Source organism: Mirounga angustirostris, unplaced genomic scaffold (assembly GCF_029215605.1).
Source record: "Mirounga angustirostris isolate CCGP_5_RB_7025 unplaced genomic scaffold, mMirAng1.0.hap1 SCAF_11, whole genome shotgun sequence".
Taxonomy (NCBI): Eukaryota; Metazoa; Chordata; class Mammalia; order Carnivora; family Phocidae; genus Mirounga; species Mirounga angustirostris.
In genome coordinates this window covers 93,646,719-93,662,510 of record NW_026991719.1, presented here as the reverse complement: position 1 = coordinate 93,662,510, position 15,792 = coordinate 93,646,719, and the positions used below count along the sequence as shown (strand labels likewise).

Genomic DNA, 15,792 nt, shown 5'->3' with positions numbered 1-15,792 from the left:
TCTCATACATATGATCAGGGCTCAGTACTCTGTTAAAATTTTAAGAATGCTTCTGTAGAACTTTTAAGTTCTTTCTCTGTGCATTGCTTTTTTCTCTATTACTTTGTCCTGTTAATTCCATCCATCTTTTTCACCCTGGCTCCCAGCTCTGTCTCCTCAGTTCAGGGAGCCCCATGGGCCTTACTCTGGTTCTTCCTCTCTGGGCTAGAAGCCTAGAAACTCTTTTCCTGCAGCAACCTGATGCAGTTATGGGGTTTCCCTTGTTTGTTACCCATCTGTAAGGGATAAAATGTCTTTTTTTTTTTTCTTGCCTGATACTCAGTGTCTTGGAAAGCAGAATTTTATATATTTTGTCTGTTCTTTTAGTGTTTTCCATCACGGCATAAATCTGATCACTGTTATTCTATCTTGGCCAGATGGAAAGTCTAATTCTTACATTTTTTTGTGTTTTGTCAATATTTAGTTTAATTGTTTCTTCCATATACCCCCTCTGCCCCAACATTTAAAAAATTACTGCCCATATTTTTCATATACTTATGTGATTTCATCTTTATTAATATTTAAATCTTTTAGTCATTAATTTTGGTATTTGATATGAGGTAAAGTATTTAGTTTTTTTCTTCCTCTCTTGCACCCTCTCTCCTTCTTTTTCTCACTCCCTGTTCTCCTCACCCTCTGTTTTTCTTTCTTTCTTTCTGTGTTTGTTTTATAATTGGTTAATCAGTTGTTTCAACACTATTTGCTACATAACCTATCATTTCTACGACTATTGTGAATTTCATTTCTTAAATCATAAGTTGTTACATGTGTGGTCCTGTACTTGTCTCCCACTGGAAAATCTATAAATTCTGGATCTAGTAGTATTTAATTACTTTAATTTAATAGAATATATGCAATTATGTAACTTTTCTCTTCTTTATCATTCAGTCTTCCAAATTAACTTCGAAATTCTTTTATCAAATATTTAATATAAACCCCAAAATACTTTGTTTTTTTATTATAGTTTACTTGAGCTGTCAATTAATTTGAAGAAGTTATACCTATAATATTTAGTCTTTCTAAGAATTTTCCAGTTATTCAGTTTCCTTACTAGACATTGGTAGGGTTTTTTTTTTTTTTTTGAGGGAGAGCATGAACGGGAACGGGGAACAGGGTTGGGGGCAGAGGGAGAGAGAGAATCCCAAGCAGGCTCCATCTCACACCCCCAAGATCATTACCGGAGCCGAAATCAAGTGTCGGATGCTTAACTGATCATGCCACTCAGGTGCCCCAACATGGGTAGTTTTTTTTATGTAGGTTTTATGCATGTCTAAGTTAAGTTTGTTCCTAGTATTTTTGCTTTTCCTTCCTTTTATGAATGAATTTTTTTCCTAATATATTTTATAGCTTATTATAATTGATACATGAGAAAGCTATTAAGTTTTGTATATTTTTTTTATAACTGGTAACCTTCTTTTAATAATAATAGATTTTTCCCCCTTGGATAATCATGTCTTCCATAAATTTTGAAAATTTCTTTCTTTCTCTCTAATTTTTAAATGTTCTTTTCTTACTGTATAATAGAGAAGTTCTACAACAGTGTTGAATAATAACAGTTCTAGTGGGCATTTTGTCTGTGTATTTTTTCCAAAGGAACTTCTTACCTAATGACAACATGTGCGGTCTACTTTCCTGACAAAAATAGATGAAAAGAATTTCTACCATAGCCCCTGTGTGTCAGAATGAAGGGTTAGAGGTTCATAATTTGTAATTCAATAGTCAAAGAATTACTCCCCTAATCTCTTTGGCATTTAAACAAAATAAATTTGTATAAAATTATTAGTTTTTTGTAATGATTTAATGTAATAAACATTCTGTTTTTTCACTGTATGTCTAGGTATTACATTTCTTTTGGCCTCTAAAAAGTCCTTAAAGTAGTCCTTTGCATAGGATGATATTAAATAAACTCATTTTGATGTTTTTTTAAAGGAATAGAAGTGATTGGGAACTTAAATATGATTTTGTCGACTTTAAGTTTTATGTTATTAGTTCAAACCATAGACATGGGTAAATTCTTTAGATTTCTGGTTAAAAAATAAAGAGACAACTTTATATTGTTCAAAATAAATTCCTAAGGGTAATTCTAAATTTTTTAACATATTAAGGCATCTTTAATTTTGTAGTGTCTCAGCAGATGAAGTTAATTCTCCGTTATCACCCCTCACATGGCAGGTAAGAGGAAAATGAATTTCTGTTATATCTAATATTTTGTTCTCATTTATTTAGTTAAAAGAAATTGTCTCATTGTTACAGCCCTTAGAAAATCAGAAGGATCAAATAGATGAACAGCAGTGGCCAGAATCTCAACCTATAATCTGGCAGAGTGAAGAAAGGAGGCGGAGCAAACAGATTAGAAAAGAATATTTCAAGGTACTTTATTAAATTGCAAAATTTACTTTGTAATTATTAGTTTTGATTTTATAAGTTTTGTATTAATTACGTAGACTATAACTAGTTACGTATAGTAAATGTGTTATTTTATCTTGGTTTCCCACATGCATGGGTATAGATAATATGATCTAGTTAAATATATAAAATTTCAGTAATTTAGGATAATTAAGAATGACATTGTAGATCAATGTGAATTGTGATTTACCAGATACTTGACATGAAAGATGAATGTTTGCTATACTGCTAGTTGTAGCAATATGTAGTTATGTTTTAAAAGAATTGCCTAGAAAAGGTCTTTCAGTAGATTTCTTTCACTATATAGTTCGCATATATTTGCAATTAGCATTTAACTGTTTCTGTCTAAATAAATGCTATTTACATGGCTCTAAAAATACTTACAAGTGTTTCTCCCCCATTTTTTCTTCTTGCACCCTTGGATTTCTTAAGATGATCTTTTATCTTAGTTAAAAACTTAAGACTATTTGAATTATCTCAAATTTCTAGTTAACAGGTTTTTAATGAAATTTTACTGTGTATACCTTTGTAAATATTGTAATATTATTCATTTGTGTTTAAAGTCTGCTATGTTTATAGACACCAGTGGAATTAGCATAATCTTCAGTACTAGTCAGAATCCATTATTGGAATTCCTGACACAGATGAACAGTGCAGACAAGCTTCCTACCCCATGAATACCCAATTCTGTTGTTTTTGTGCACCTTTCTGTTTCCCAAAGCCTAATTTTTATCTAATAATAATAATTTTATGTAAATACATGGTTCTGTGCTAAATTATAGGTAGTTTGATGTTTATATCACTAACGGATAAGATTATATTTCATGGTTTTCTCTGTTTGAGTGAAGTGGTTATCTGTACACATTGATCTGTTTCCTTATATGGGAATATAACATATTTGGAAGTAGTATCATACGACCAAAACAAGAATGTTATGTGTCATAGCAAGTCTGTGATAAGTTTCATCCTCCTACAAGTAATTACTGAATCCTTTTATTGAGCTTCATGTTACCTGGTCAATATGAGAGATAATGAAGAAATAAAAGGGAAAAATAACAAGGACATTTCTAAACAGAACCCTGGTCAGTAACGGTGAAAGTCTGTTTATCCCAAGTCTTTACAGATTTGCAGTTATATTGACATTCTGACATTTATTTCAGAATCTCCTCTTTCAGTTTATAGGACCTTGAACAAAGGCCCTCAATAAAATTTGTTAGTAGATAAAACCTGATGAATGAGTGATGGTGTGGGGAAATTTTAGTTTTTCTGACTAATGGAAGAGATTTTGATATTTATTTGATCTACTAGTAAAGTAAAAGCATCTAAATTCTGACAGTTTATCAAAACACTTGCATAGCACTTACTAAGTGCCAGGTACTGTTCTAAGTACAAATATCAACTCATTTAATATTCATAATAACCCTATGAAGTAAGTACAATTATCATTCCTATTTTATAGATGGGGAAATTAAGGCACAGAGAGGCTAAGTAATATGCTTTATGTCACTTAGCTAATAAGCAGCTGAGCCAAGATTTGAACCCAGAGCCTATGCTAAACTGCCTGTTTATCTACTGCGGATAGCCTAATATCAAATGAAAACTTTCAAATCGATAGTTTTATTGTTTATAAAAATACAGTAACCCAAGTGAACTTCTCAATAAAGTCTTAATAGAAGCCTCAGTGAGCCTTTAAAAAAATAGTTCTTTGATTTAGTAGCGTCATTTGTTAAATATTTTATTTTTTAAGGCTTAAACATACGTCCTATAATATTTCTATTTTATAAGTCGCTAAGAGATCAATTGAGGTAATCTTTGAAATGTCCATTACGTTATCATCATTCAACAATTGTTAATTTCTTCCATGCTTTTAATAAAGTGGGTGCAAAATTAAGCTTTAGTCATTGGGAAATAGTTTAAGGAGATGTGTAGTTCTCCTCAATAGTCAGAAGATGTCAGTGTTAGGACACTGAAAAAAATTGGATGTCAACAGTTTTTTTCCTAAGATGTAAAAAAAGATATAAACCTGAGATACTACTTCTAAGTTAAAACCATTATTCAGAATCGCCAGTATTTTCTTGCTTAAGACGTCATTGATACCTATGAAGTGTCTTTATTTCAAAATAAAATTTCTCTTACTTAACCACCCATCTCCCAAGAATCAAAAGGTTTTATTCATAGGATATATTACTGAACTTACTCTGGATTTATAGTTGATTAAACATGGAAAAATATACTGCTTTAGAGATTTATATCCAAATATCACCAAGCTCACTCAGTGATAGCCCCGTTAGCTTTGTGGTGTTAAGAAACATACGGAGATTTCGTGCAACTTTATCCTAACACATGTAAATGACTGAGCCACAAGATTTCTTTGTGTTCCATGGTAAATTATTAATGGCATTGTTGTTATTCAGTATATTTATTGAAAGTGTTTGTGTGTATGTCTGTGTATGTGGATCTCTTCATTTATTATTTCTCAGTTGCCAAGACTGATTTTGGATAGTAATGTTTTCCAGGTAAGCCTCTGAAACTAAGTAAAAAAGGTATCAACATATTAGCCAGATTATGTGAGCAAGAAGATAAATTGGGTCAGATTATATGAGTAAGTAAATCACTGGAGGAGAGTTACACTAACTCTTCTAGACTCCCAGACCACTCTTGTATAGATTACTACTCTACTAAATAAAACAATGTCCTCATGGCCAAAATAAAGTCACTGCATTTTTCAAAGCAGAGGTATCTCAGGAAATACATTACTTTATTAAAAATCTTTTACAGAAAGGCAAATGTATTTTACAGAAAGGTATTAATGCTTTTAATAAGATACACAACAAAATATGAACATCTAATTTTTTGATAAATTATGTTTAATATAAATTAGTAGCTTTAATTTCTTCTAAAAATAATAATACATGGCTTTCTAAATACACTTGATTGATTTCTAAACAAGAAAGTTAAAAAGCATTAGAATAACTATACAGTATTAGTTTTAAGGATTATTTGATTTATTGAAATGCCATATATGTCTTCAAGTGTATCTTATTAGTGTTATGATAAAACATTATAATGACCCTTAAAATACATATCTGATTTCATAAATACAGTATATCTTCATTTAAAGGCTGATGCCAAGGAAAATATTTTTATATATTTTCTCTGATCATGATTAATTTTATACCGGATTAAGGAAGCCAACTGGGTTTGTGAAATAACCTGATTTGTTTTGTTCTCAGTTCTCAACACCTTTTTTGTTTCTCTGGTTTGTAAATTGGTCTTTACTATATTATTTGAATTTAGATATAATAAACTTCAGTTATTCAGACTCATACTAATTGAGGAAAGCTGAATTGATTCAATAAAAGTTGGACTTATAGAACATTCTCAAACCTGTGCACATACTAGGTTTTGGGTGTTAGGACCTTTAAGTCTGTGCAGTAATGCAAACTAAGGAGTACCTTTCTAAGTTTTCATATGTAATGAATATTTTTAATTAGAAGTGTAGTTGAGTAATAGTAATACAAGTCTCATTATCTATGTTCTTGGCCTCATTACACTCTTTCTTTCCTTTATCAGTTATTCACTCACTCTTCTACATCCTTTCCATCTCTTTACTTGCCATCTGATACATAGGCTCAGACCTCTGCACTTTTCCCCAAGTCCCCTTGCAGCTGTTGCCTTGTCTCTTTTCTTTTAGGGCCAGACTTACCATTTCTATATGTCCAGTTTCTGATCACTCCTTAACCCACCACAGTCTGGCTTCTACTTTCATTTCTCCATTGAAATAGCTCTTTACCTAGAGAATATGTACCTAAGAATTTGACAGCTATGGCCACCACATTGGTCTTCATGAAACTCCTGTCCTGGTTTCTATCTCATTTTTCTTCCTTGGTTCTTCTGTTTTCTTTTGGATGTTCTTCTTTCACTTCTCTTCTGACTTTGCTTCTGCTTGCTCTTAGGGGCTCATCCTCTTTTCATTACCCTAAAAACTCTCTCTGAAGCTTTTATGACTCCAGATGTCTCATATTCTGGCGGGTCTAAATTTACATCCCATAGCTTTTTTCCTGGTCTTCAGACCTGTTTCTAATTGTCTGGATGCCCTACATGTATTTCAAGTTTGGTATGTCTCTCCCTCCTGCCCTTATCCCCCATGGAACTTGCTCCTCCTCTCTCTTCTTTATTCGAGTTAATAGTAGCAGTGTCTGTCTGGTTGTCTGTGCTCTATACGTCAGTCCTCCTGGATCTTTCCCTCTCTCATTCCTCTCACCTAATTGATCACCAGGATGTTAATTATATGTCCTTTCTCCAATTCATCATTTCTTCTCCATCTCTACTGCCCTTGCTTTTGTTGGAACCCTCATTCTTTCTTGTCTAGGCAATTGTAATAACTTGTTAATTTGCCTCCCTTTCTGGAGTTTCACAGTCCTTAGAGAAATCCCTGGCTTAAATTTGTTTCTTGGCTATTATCAGTAACACAAAGTTTGGGCTTTTAAAAAACTTAAGACGCCATGCTCACCTACTTCTCGGAGTTTTATTACCTGCCACAATTCACTCTCCTCTCTAGCCATATGGCTATTATTTTTTAAAGATTTATTTATTTATTTTTAGAGAGATTGAGAGAGAGAGAGAGCATGGGTGGGGAGGGGCAGAGGGAGAGGGAGAGAGAAATCTCAAGCAGACTTCCCGCTGAGTGTAGAGCCCAATGGGGGCCTCGATCTCACAACCTTAAGATCATGACCCTAGCTGAAACCAGGAGTTGGACGCTTAACCGACTGTGCCACCCAGGCACCCCGCCATACTGCTACTCTTTGTTTTCTGCATAGGCTGAGCTTTTTATTTTTATTTTTTTTAAAGATTTTATTTATTTATTTATTAGAGAGCGAGCGAGAGAGAAACAGCATGAGAGAGGAGAGGGTCAGAGGGAGAAGCAGGCTCCCCGCTGAGCCGGGAGCCCGATGTGGGACTCGATCCCAGGACCCTGGGATCATGACCTGAGCCGAAGGCAGTCGCTTAACCAACTGAGCCACCCAGGCGCCCTAGGCTGAGCTTTTTAATTCCTTTGTGCTTTCCTTCTTCTGAGAATGCCCACTAGCCGTTTTTATTCCTGGCAAACTTATACTAATCATTCAGGATTTAGAGATGGTAGTATAGCATAGTGGTTAAGAGCCTTGGCTTCTAGGATCAAACCACTTTGGTTCCAGTTTTTAACTTGGATATTGACTAACTGTGTGACTTTGACAAATCACGTAACCTTGCTGAGCTTAATTTTTTTTCTATCCTCAAATGACTCTAATAGTGTCTTCTTTTACAGGATTCTTATAACTACTGAATTACTTGATAATGTAAAGTGGTTATGAGAATAGCACTTGCCACAAATTATACATTTAATAAATATTAGCTTATTATTCACTCCAATGTCATTCTTTTGTTTTGGTTTTTGTTTTTGTACCAGTCATCTTTTATCAGGTATTACTTCTCAGTTAAAATAGGAAAGTATTCAGCAAATATCAGGGATGCCTGACAAAGAAGGTCATGGTCAGGAATGCAGACTGCGCTCTCCACAGTGAGCCCTCTTCAGTGATACATGTGTAGCTGTTTATGTTTGAGTTCCTTGAATGAAAGGTAATAGTTGAAAAGCATGTAAGATGCCAGCAACATAGAAACCCCAATGATGTTTCCTTTCTTCACATTGACATACTTGTGATACTGGTAGTAACCTCTTTGAAACAATCCAACCGTGCCTTTAGGGGTGAGATCCTGCAACAGTATTCAACTTGACAGCTCCTCTGTTTTGATGTCCATGAGTTTTTCTCCTTTACTGTTATGACTGATGCCATCTTCAGGTCCTAGGGTCTGCTGTGCAAATGTCACTCTTTTGTTGAAGTAGAGTAGAACCAAGAATACATACTGTCAGCAAGCATCATGCCTAGGGGTGGCAAGTAGGTTTTTTCACACAGGCCAACTCCATTCACTGGCTATCTGGAACATTGGGTTGCAAACATATTGAGACAATGTCTGGGATCAGCTGGAAAGAGCACCCTGGTAGATTAGTGATAGTTGTCATAAATCACTGGAGAGACAATGAAGGAATTTAGATCTGTATTTGTAATCCCTAATACTGCTTGCCTCCCAATCTGTGGTTGAGCTATCAGGTAGATTATCTAGTTTTCTAAGAGTTAAGGAATATAAAGCTGCATAAGTAAAGGGGGCTATTAAATAGAAGTTTGAATGCCAGGTAAAGAAATTTGAACATAATTTGAAAGTAGGTGTTTCAGTAGGGGAGTCATGAGTTAAAAGTAGTGTTTGGAGTGTTTAAATCTGCCACTAATTTGCAGGATTATTTGTGGTGAGGAGGATTTAGAAATAAGAACCCTAGAGGACTTTAAAATAAGAACTCTAATGGTTGTCACACTGTATTTCTTTAATTCTTGATTCTAAAAACAAGCGCTTTTCCACATACTAGCATTTTTTATTTTAAGCATATGACCTTCTGCCTCAGTATAAAATACAGATAATAGTATTTACTTTAACATTGTTAGGATGATTAAATGGGTTGATATATGTAACACACATTCGTCAGTGCCTGGTATATAGTAAACACTTATATAAATATTAGCTATTATCACTATTACTGTTACTGTATAGTCAATATATATATCTAACATAATGGTTTTTCTTACCTGAAATCAGTAGGTTTCTTAACAATAGATGGCGTTTTTGAATAGTGAGATTACCAACTAGGTGTGAGGTAATGGGGGCCTAGGATAAGTTGGTGGTTGTAAGAATTCAGAAGTAAGTCTGAGAGACTATACAGAAAGAATTGACAATGATGTTTTGGATATAGTGGATTAAGAAAAACGGAGAGCTTAAGACAACTTTCAGATAGAAAACCTGAATGAATGGGAAGTGGATTGGCTCAGGAAGGAAATGTTAATAGGTATATAGAATGATGCCTTGCACATGAAATCACTGTATGTGTTAGCTATTAGTAAGTGGTAGGACCGTTTAAACTGGTTATATAATTAAAGTTAGTATCAGATGATTTAATAAAAGTACCAAAATATGAATAAACCTCACTTATAATTTACTGGTAGAGAACTCATATGTTCAAAGAAAAATAAAGTGTATGTTTTAAATATTTTTCAGTATAAATCATCAAGGAAGAGTTCAAGTGGCAATGAAAACGATGAGGTGAGAAAAGAGGGTAATAGTAGCAATTATTTAAAATGTTCACTTTTCATATGTAGTTGGCTCAAAGTAAAAGGTAATACCTCTGTCAGTTTCTTGGTTAGTGATTTAATGCATGGGTTTTTTCCAGTAATAAAAACTGCGTATCATCATGCAATTACTAATTTAATTATGTAATTTCCATATATCCTTTATTTTGAACCGAATTTCTAATAGTTCAGTTTTAGAATTTTATTAACATTTGTCTTTTACATTTTCTCATCTTTTGTCTTCCTGAATCAACCTCGTCGTCAGTTGAGATTCTTTTGGAATTTATTAATCTTTTTCTACAAATTTTGTGTCCTATTTTAACATTTAAAATTAAATTGCTACAGTTTGCACATTATTATAAATTTTTCTATCTCGCCATTTTAAATTATGCAGCAGCTTAGCATTTTTAAGTGATACTGTGTCATCACTCTAAATGTGTATTTTTGATTGGAGGGATTGGTAGTTAATTTGATGTTGAGTACTTTAATTTTAGGAAATGGAATCATACAGAAAATGTTTGCTGAACCCTGAGCTAGAGGTGCAGCTTGACTGTTGTTCCTGTCCCTTTGTATTTCATATCCACTTTGGTCCTTCCTGCCTTAATATCTGATCAGTTACCAAAGACCTACTTTTTCTTTCTGATACTGAAATATTTTGAATACAGTCCCCACCTACATTTCTGCTTTTTCTGCCCTGGCACAGGCCCTTAGCATTTTTTGCCTGTACCACCACAATAGCATCCTTGCTCTTTTCCCTTTTCCCAGTCCATTTTCCTCCCTGCAGCCACAATGATTGCTCCAAAGAACACAAAAATGGGCTCAGGTCGTTCCCTTGCTTAGAAAGCTTCACTGTGTCCCTGTCACTTAGAAGGTAAATTCTTGGTCCTTCCTGATCAGGCCTCTGCTTAGCACATCAGCCTCAGCTCATGATCTGTCCTGCTTTCTCTTTCTTTCACTGTACTCTCCAGCAATATGGATTGCTCAAAGGTTTTCTTTCATTTTTGCTTCTTTGCCTTTGTCCTTGTCCTTTCGGACATCTTGGAATGTTGTTCCCTTCCTTCTCTTTCTGGTAAACACCTACTCAGTTTTTTGCTTTCTCAGGAAATTTGCCTTTCTCTACCACCCCAAGTGCCCCTTACCTGTGCCTCATCATATGCCATGCGTAATATGCCATGAGAAGGTTGTATTACCTGTACAAATGAATCTCTCTTCCCCATAGACTGAGAGATCCTTGAGTGGATGGTATTTTACTAAATTTTAATATTCCCACTGTCTAGCACTGTGTCTGACATATAGTAGGAAGCCCATAATCTTTTGTTGAATGATGAATAAATGTCCTTTGTGGTATGCATATTCAAGGTTAAATGTGAAGGTTTTTGTATTTGGTTGGTAGTAGTCATTCAAAAAACATGGACCATTTAATATTATTTTATGCAGTTAAGTTCTTTGTGATTACTTTTAAGCCTATATTAGATACACATAATTTTCCACATAAAACGTTCTTACTTGGGGTGATGGAAATTTTGTATGCCTCAATGTACCTCTCTCAGATTGTAGCGTCTTGTTGACATTTCCTGTCAGTAATTAATCCTAAATATGGATCTCTTCTAAGAAATATGGGAAGATTTTTTCATTTTTGTTATTTAAAGGAAATAGATTTATAGAAATATTTGATGTGAATAGATAGTGCTTTTGATACCTTACAGTGTTTATGAATCAGTCACCTGGGGATCTTATTGAAATATAGAGTCTGGTTCAGCAGATCTAGGGTGGCCTGAGATTCTGCATTTCTCACAAGCTCCATGCTGTTAGTTCACAGACCACACTTTGAGTGGCAAGGTGGTTGATGGTATTTTCCAGATTCTTCCTTTAGCACTTGATCAAAACAATTTTCAGTTTTTCTTTTATATGTCTAAATCATCATTTGTATTTTAATTTCATCTTTCATCTTTTTATTTTTATATTTTAGCAAGACATTGATAATGCTAATATGTCACCACAATCTCCAGTATCATCTGAGGTACCAGTTCTGTTTTTATATGTGTTTACATAGGTTACTTCCTTGTCTCTTCTCTCTAGTCTCATCATTCTTTTTCTTTCAAACAATATAATTTATTCACCCACTTAAAAAAATCCATAGGTTGGGGCGCCTGGGTGGCTCAGTTGGTTAAGCGACTGCCTTCGGCTCAGGTCATGATCCTGGAGTCCCGGGATCGAGTCCCGCATCGGGCTCCCTGCTCGGCAGGGAGTCTGCTTCTCCCTCTGACCCTCCCCCGTCTCATGCTCTCTCTCTCTATCTCATTCTCTCTCTCAAATAAATAAATAAAATCTTAAAAAAAAAAATCCACAGGTTAATTTGTACAAACCTAGCCTATAAAAAATTCTTTTTTTTTTTAGCCTATAAAAAATTCTAAGAACACCATCTTTTGTACAAATATTCATAATAATAATATCACCTGGATTACTTATTGGAAAATGCCTACAGAGCATAGAGAAGACTTCATTTTGTAAAATTCTTATGTTTTATAATTCATCTATATTTTGAAATAAATGATAAGAATAGCTTTGCCATTTTAAATTTGAAAGAAGTAATACTTCAGCATTGTGCAATGGCCTTTGGTTTTTCTCGTAACCAATTAGGTCTGAAAGCAATGCAAGAGAAACTTCCTTTTTCCACGAGAAACTTCCCTGTGGTGGGTTGTTCCTATCGACAGGAGGGTACACATTTCCTGGCATCTTAGACCTAAGGGGGAGCATGGGGAGAAAGGGTGGATGAAAGTTAGCATTTGTGATATCTCACCCAAATATTCTGGTGGCTTGAATGATTGATTCTTCTAATTTGTTAGACCCACTGCTTTAGAAAAAGAGATAAATTTAAAAAATTCGAAACAGTATCTTGTTCTACTTCAGATTACCTTATTTAGTATTCTAAAAGTGTGTTGGCATTAGTAAATAAATGATTATGTATTCACTTGGTGAATTCAGAAATTTCTTTAAATGTTTGGATCATCCATATTCATCATATAACTTTGGCTAATTACATAGATAGTATTTCATTTTATATAGGTGGTGTTAATTTTTTTTTAAAAGCCAGGATCATTTGTCTTTTGTTTTGGGTGAGTTGCATTATAAAACTTTTAAATGGATTTGGATATTAGTTTTATAAACATGTTTCTAAATTATTTATATGGCAAGTAAAATGGTTTGCATCCTTTTAGAAAGTAATTTAAATTAGGATATCCTAAAATTAGTCTTTATCACATGTTCTTGTTAATCTTCTCTTTTACTTTCAATTATAATAAATGTAAGCATATCAGTGACTAGTTCCCTAGTTGCGTTATGATTTTGTGATCTGTGCTCATGGAGAGACTATTAGTGCCAGTTTTCTCAAATAAATTATATTGCTTTTTTTGTTAAGATTTTATTATTATTTATTTGTCACAGAGAGAGAGATAGAGCACAAGCAGGGGGAGCAGGAGAGGGGGAAGCAGGCTCCCCGCTGAGCAGGGAGCCTGATGTGGGACTCGATCCCAAGATCCTGGGATCATGACCCGAGCTGAAGGCAGATGCTTAACCAACTGAGCCACCCAGGTGCCCCTATATTGCTTTTACAATACATTTTGCTTACATTTGGATAAGTGAAATTTTGGGGAATTCCTAACACTTTAACCAAAATAATGAAGACAGACTGTGAGCTTGTGGATGAATAGGGTGATGAACATGGGTTTTGGTGGCTCAACTAATATTCAACTTGAACTGTATAAAACATGTTAATCAACAGAAGATTTAGAGAATCCACAAAATTCTGATGACTTCCATTTCATCTGTGAAAGAAAATGGTGAAAACAATTAGTATAGTGCTATACTATTTTTTTGTTAAAATTAAAAAAAAAAAAATTCAAGTAGGCTCCATGCACAACGTAGGGCTTGAACTCAAGACCCTGAGATCGAGTCACATGCTCCACCCACTGAGCCAGCCAGGCACCCCTAGTATAGTACTATACTGTTTGTTTTTTAAGTCTGCTCCATGCCCAGTGTAGAATCCACTGCAGGTCCTCAACTCATGAGCTGAAATCAAGAGTCAGACACTTAACTGACTGAGCCACCCAGGCACTCCTAGTACTATACTGTTAACAAAGTGCTTGCCTATACACTTGAACCTAAAGTAGTCCCATGAGCTGGGTATTATCCTCATGATTCTATAACTAAAGAGATTGGTAACCTTTCCCAAAGACCCCAGTCAATAAATAGTAGACAAGTGACTGAAGCCCAGACTCTAGCTGCTTCACAGTTATTGCAAATATTAAAAAAGATACAGCTGAAATTACGTTTTCTTATCACTACAATTTCCAAAGTGCTGGGGCGTCTGGGCGGCTCAGTCGTTAAGCGTCTGCCTTTGGCTCAGGTCATGATCCCAGGGTCCTGGGATCGAGCCCCACGTCGGGCTCCCTGCTCTGCGGGAAGCCTGCTTCTCCTTCTCCCACTCCCCCTACTTGTGTTCCCCCTCTCACTGTGTCTCTCTGTCAAATAAATAAATAAAATCTTAAAAAAAAAATTTCCAAAGTGCTTTCTTTCAGTTATCTTAGTTAATCTTCACAACAAACACCCCATCTTAAATATGAAGAAATAGTCACAGAGAAATTAAATGTTTTTTTTTTTTAATTTTATTTATTTATTTGAGGTAGACAGAGAGAGCACGAGCAGGAGGGCAGAGGGAGAGGAGAAGCAGGATCCGCACTGAGCAGGGAGCCCATCGTGGGGCTTGATCCCAAGACCTTGATCATGACCTGAGCTGAAGGCAGATGCCTAACTGACTGAGCCACCCAGGAGCCCTGAGAAATTAAATGTTTGCTCAAAAGTTAGCCTAAGCTTTCTAACTCCAAGCTCAGATTTTTAAAATATACGTATTTTTTTCAAAGATTTTATTTATTTATTTGATAGAGACAGCGAGAGAAGGAACACAAGCAGGGGGAGTGGGAGAGGGAGAAGCAGGCTTCCTGTGGAGCAGGGAGCCCGATGTGGGGCTCAATCCCAGGACCTTGACATCATGACCTGAGCCGAAGGCAGAAGCTCAATGATTGAGCCACCCAGGCTCCCCTAAAATACACTATTTCTTTCCACAGCACACCACTGTGTGAAAGCACTTTGGAACAATGTATTCAAATAGAAGAGATGATAATTTATCATCTGTTAGTATCACCTGTCACCCCCTATTAGTATGAATGTGCAGGTTTGCCTCATTTATCTACTAAATGTCAAGTCCATAGTAGATACTGAGTGAATGTTGCTAATTTCACTTATTTTTTCACTGAAGCTTATTTCACTTTGTAGAGGCTTTGATCTGGTTGTTCATTCAAAAAAAATAACACCTATTTATTTATTTTTTAAAGATTTTATTTGCGAGAAAGAGGGAAAGAGAGTGAGAGAGAGTGAGAGAGTGCACAAGCAGGGGGAAGGGGCAGAGCGAGAGGCAGGCTCCCCTGCTGAGCAGGGAGCCGGATGTGGGGCTCCATCCCAGGACCCTGGGATCATGGTCCGAGCTGACGGCAGACACCTAACCGACTGAGCCACCCAGGTGCCCCCAGTACCTATTTATTTTATATAATTCATTAATTTTTATTTTTCCTTATACTATGAGAGAGAAGTATTTAAAAGCTTATGTAGTCAGATCAATTAGCAAATATTTGTAGACTTTTTTTTTTTGTAGACTTTTTAAAAGTGAAATGTATCAATTTGAATTGAAATGCCGTTTGCCTTTCTGTACTCCACTAATCATGGAAACAAATACTTCTAAAATTGGAATGGATATGAATGAACCTTGGTTATTTTGAAAGAAAAATGGTTTTATTTCTTTTCTTTTTTTTTTAGGAATATGATAGAACTGATGGTTTTTCACATGGTCCTTTTGGCTTGAAGCCTAGATCAGGTAAGTATATATTCTGCAAATAAAATTTTCTGGTTATATATGAAACTAGAGTTTTCCAGCTTAAGTGGGATTGATTCCATAGTTTTAAGTACACATAGATTCTTTCCCCTCTCCTAAAAGTAATTTTCTCTTAACCTTATTTGTCTTTCCAATTCCCATTCCCCATTTCTTTCTTCCTCTTTACCTTCAAGCTCCTGAAACCTCAGC

General features: G+C 35.1%; 1 protein-coding gene and 1 non-coding gene across 3 annotated transcripts in view; both read left to right on the top strand.

Annotated features, from left to right (window-relative positions):
* The window catches only part of LRCH2 (leucine rich repeats and calponin homology domain containing 2), a 99,782-nt gene that overhangs the window by 66,012 nt on the left and 17,978 nt on the right, over positions 1–15,792 (top strand). The window contains exons 13-17 of one of the 2 annotated variants that reach the window (XM_045881732.2): positions 2,163–2,211; positions 2,293–2,409; positions 9,589–9,633; positions 11,629–11,679; positions 15,528–15,585. In XM_045881732.2, the coding sequence (XP_045737688.1) occupies positions 2,163–2,211; positions 2,293–2,409; positions 9,589–9,633; positions 11,629–11,679; positions 15,528–15,585 (320 nt within the window). The remainder of the gene's footprint in view (positions 1–2,162; positions 2,212–2,292; positions 2,410–9,588; positions 9,634–11,628; positions 11,680–15,527; positions 15,586–15,792) is intronic. The other variant, XM_045881736.2, reaches the window with a different exon arrangement.
* On the top strand, positions 12,257–12,385 carry LOC123851730 (small nucleolar RNA SNORA35). The gene has a single exon (XR_006792689.1). It is a non-coding gene; the product is annotated as a small nucleolar RNA SNORA35 (small nucleolar RNA).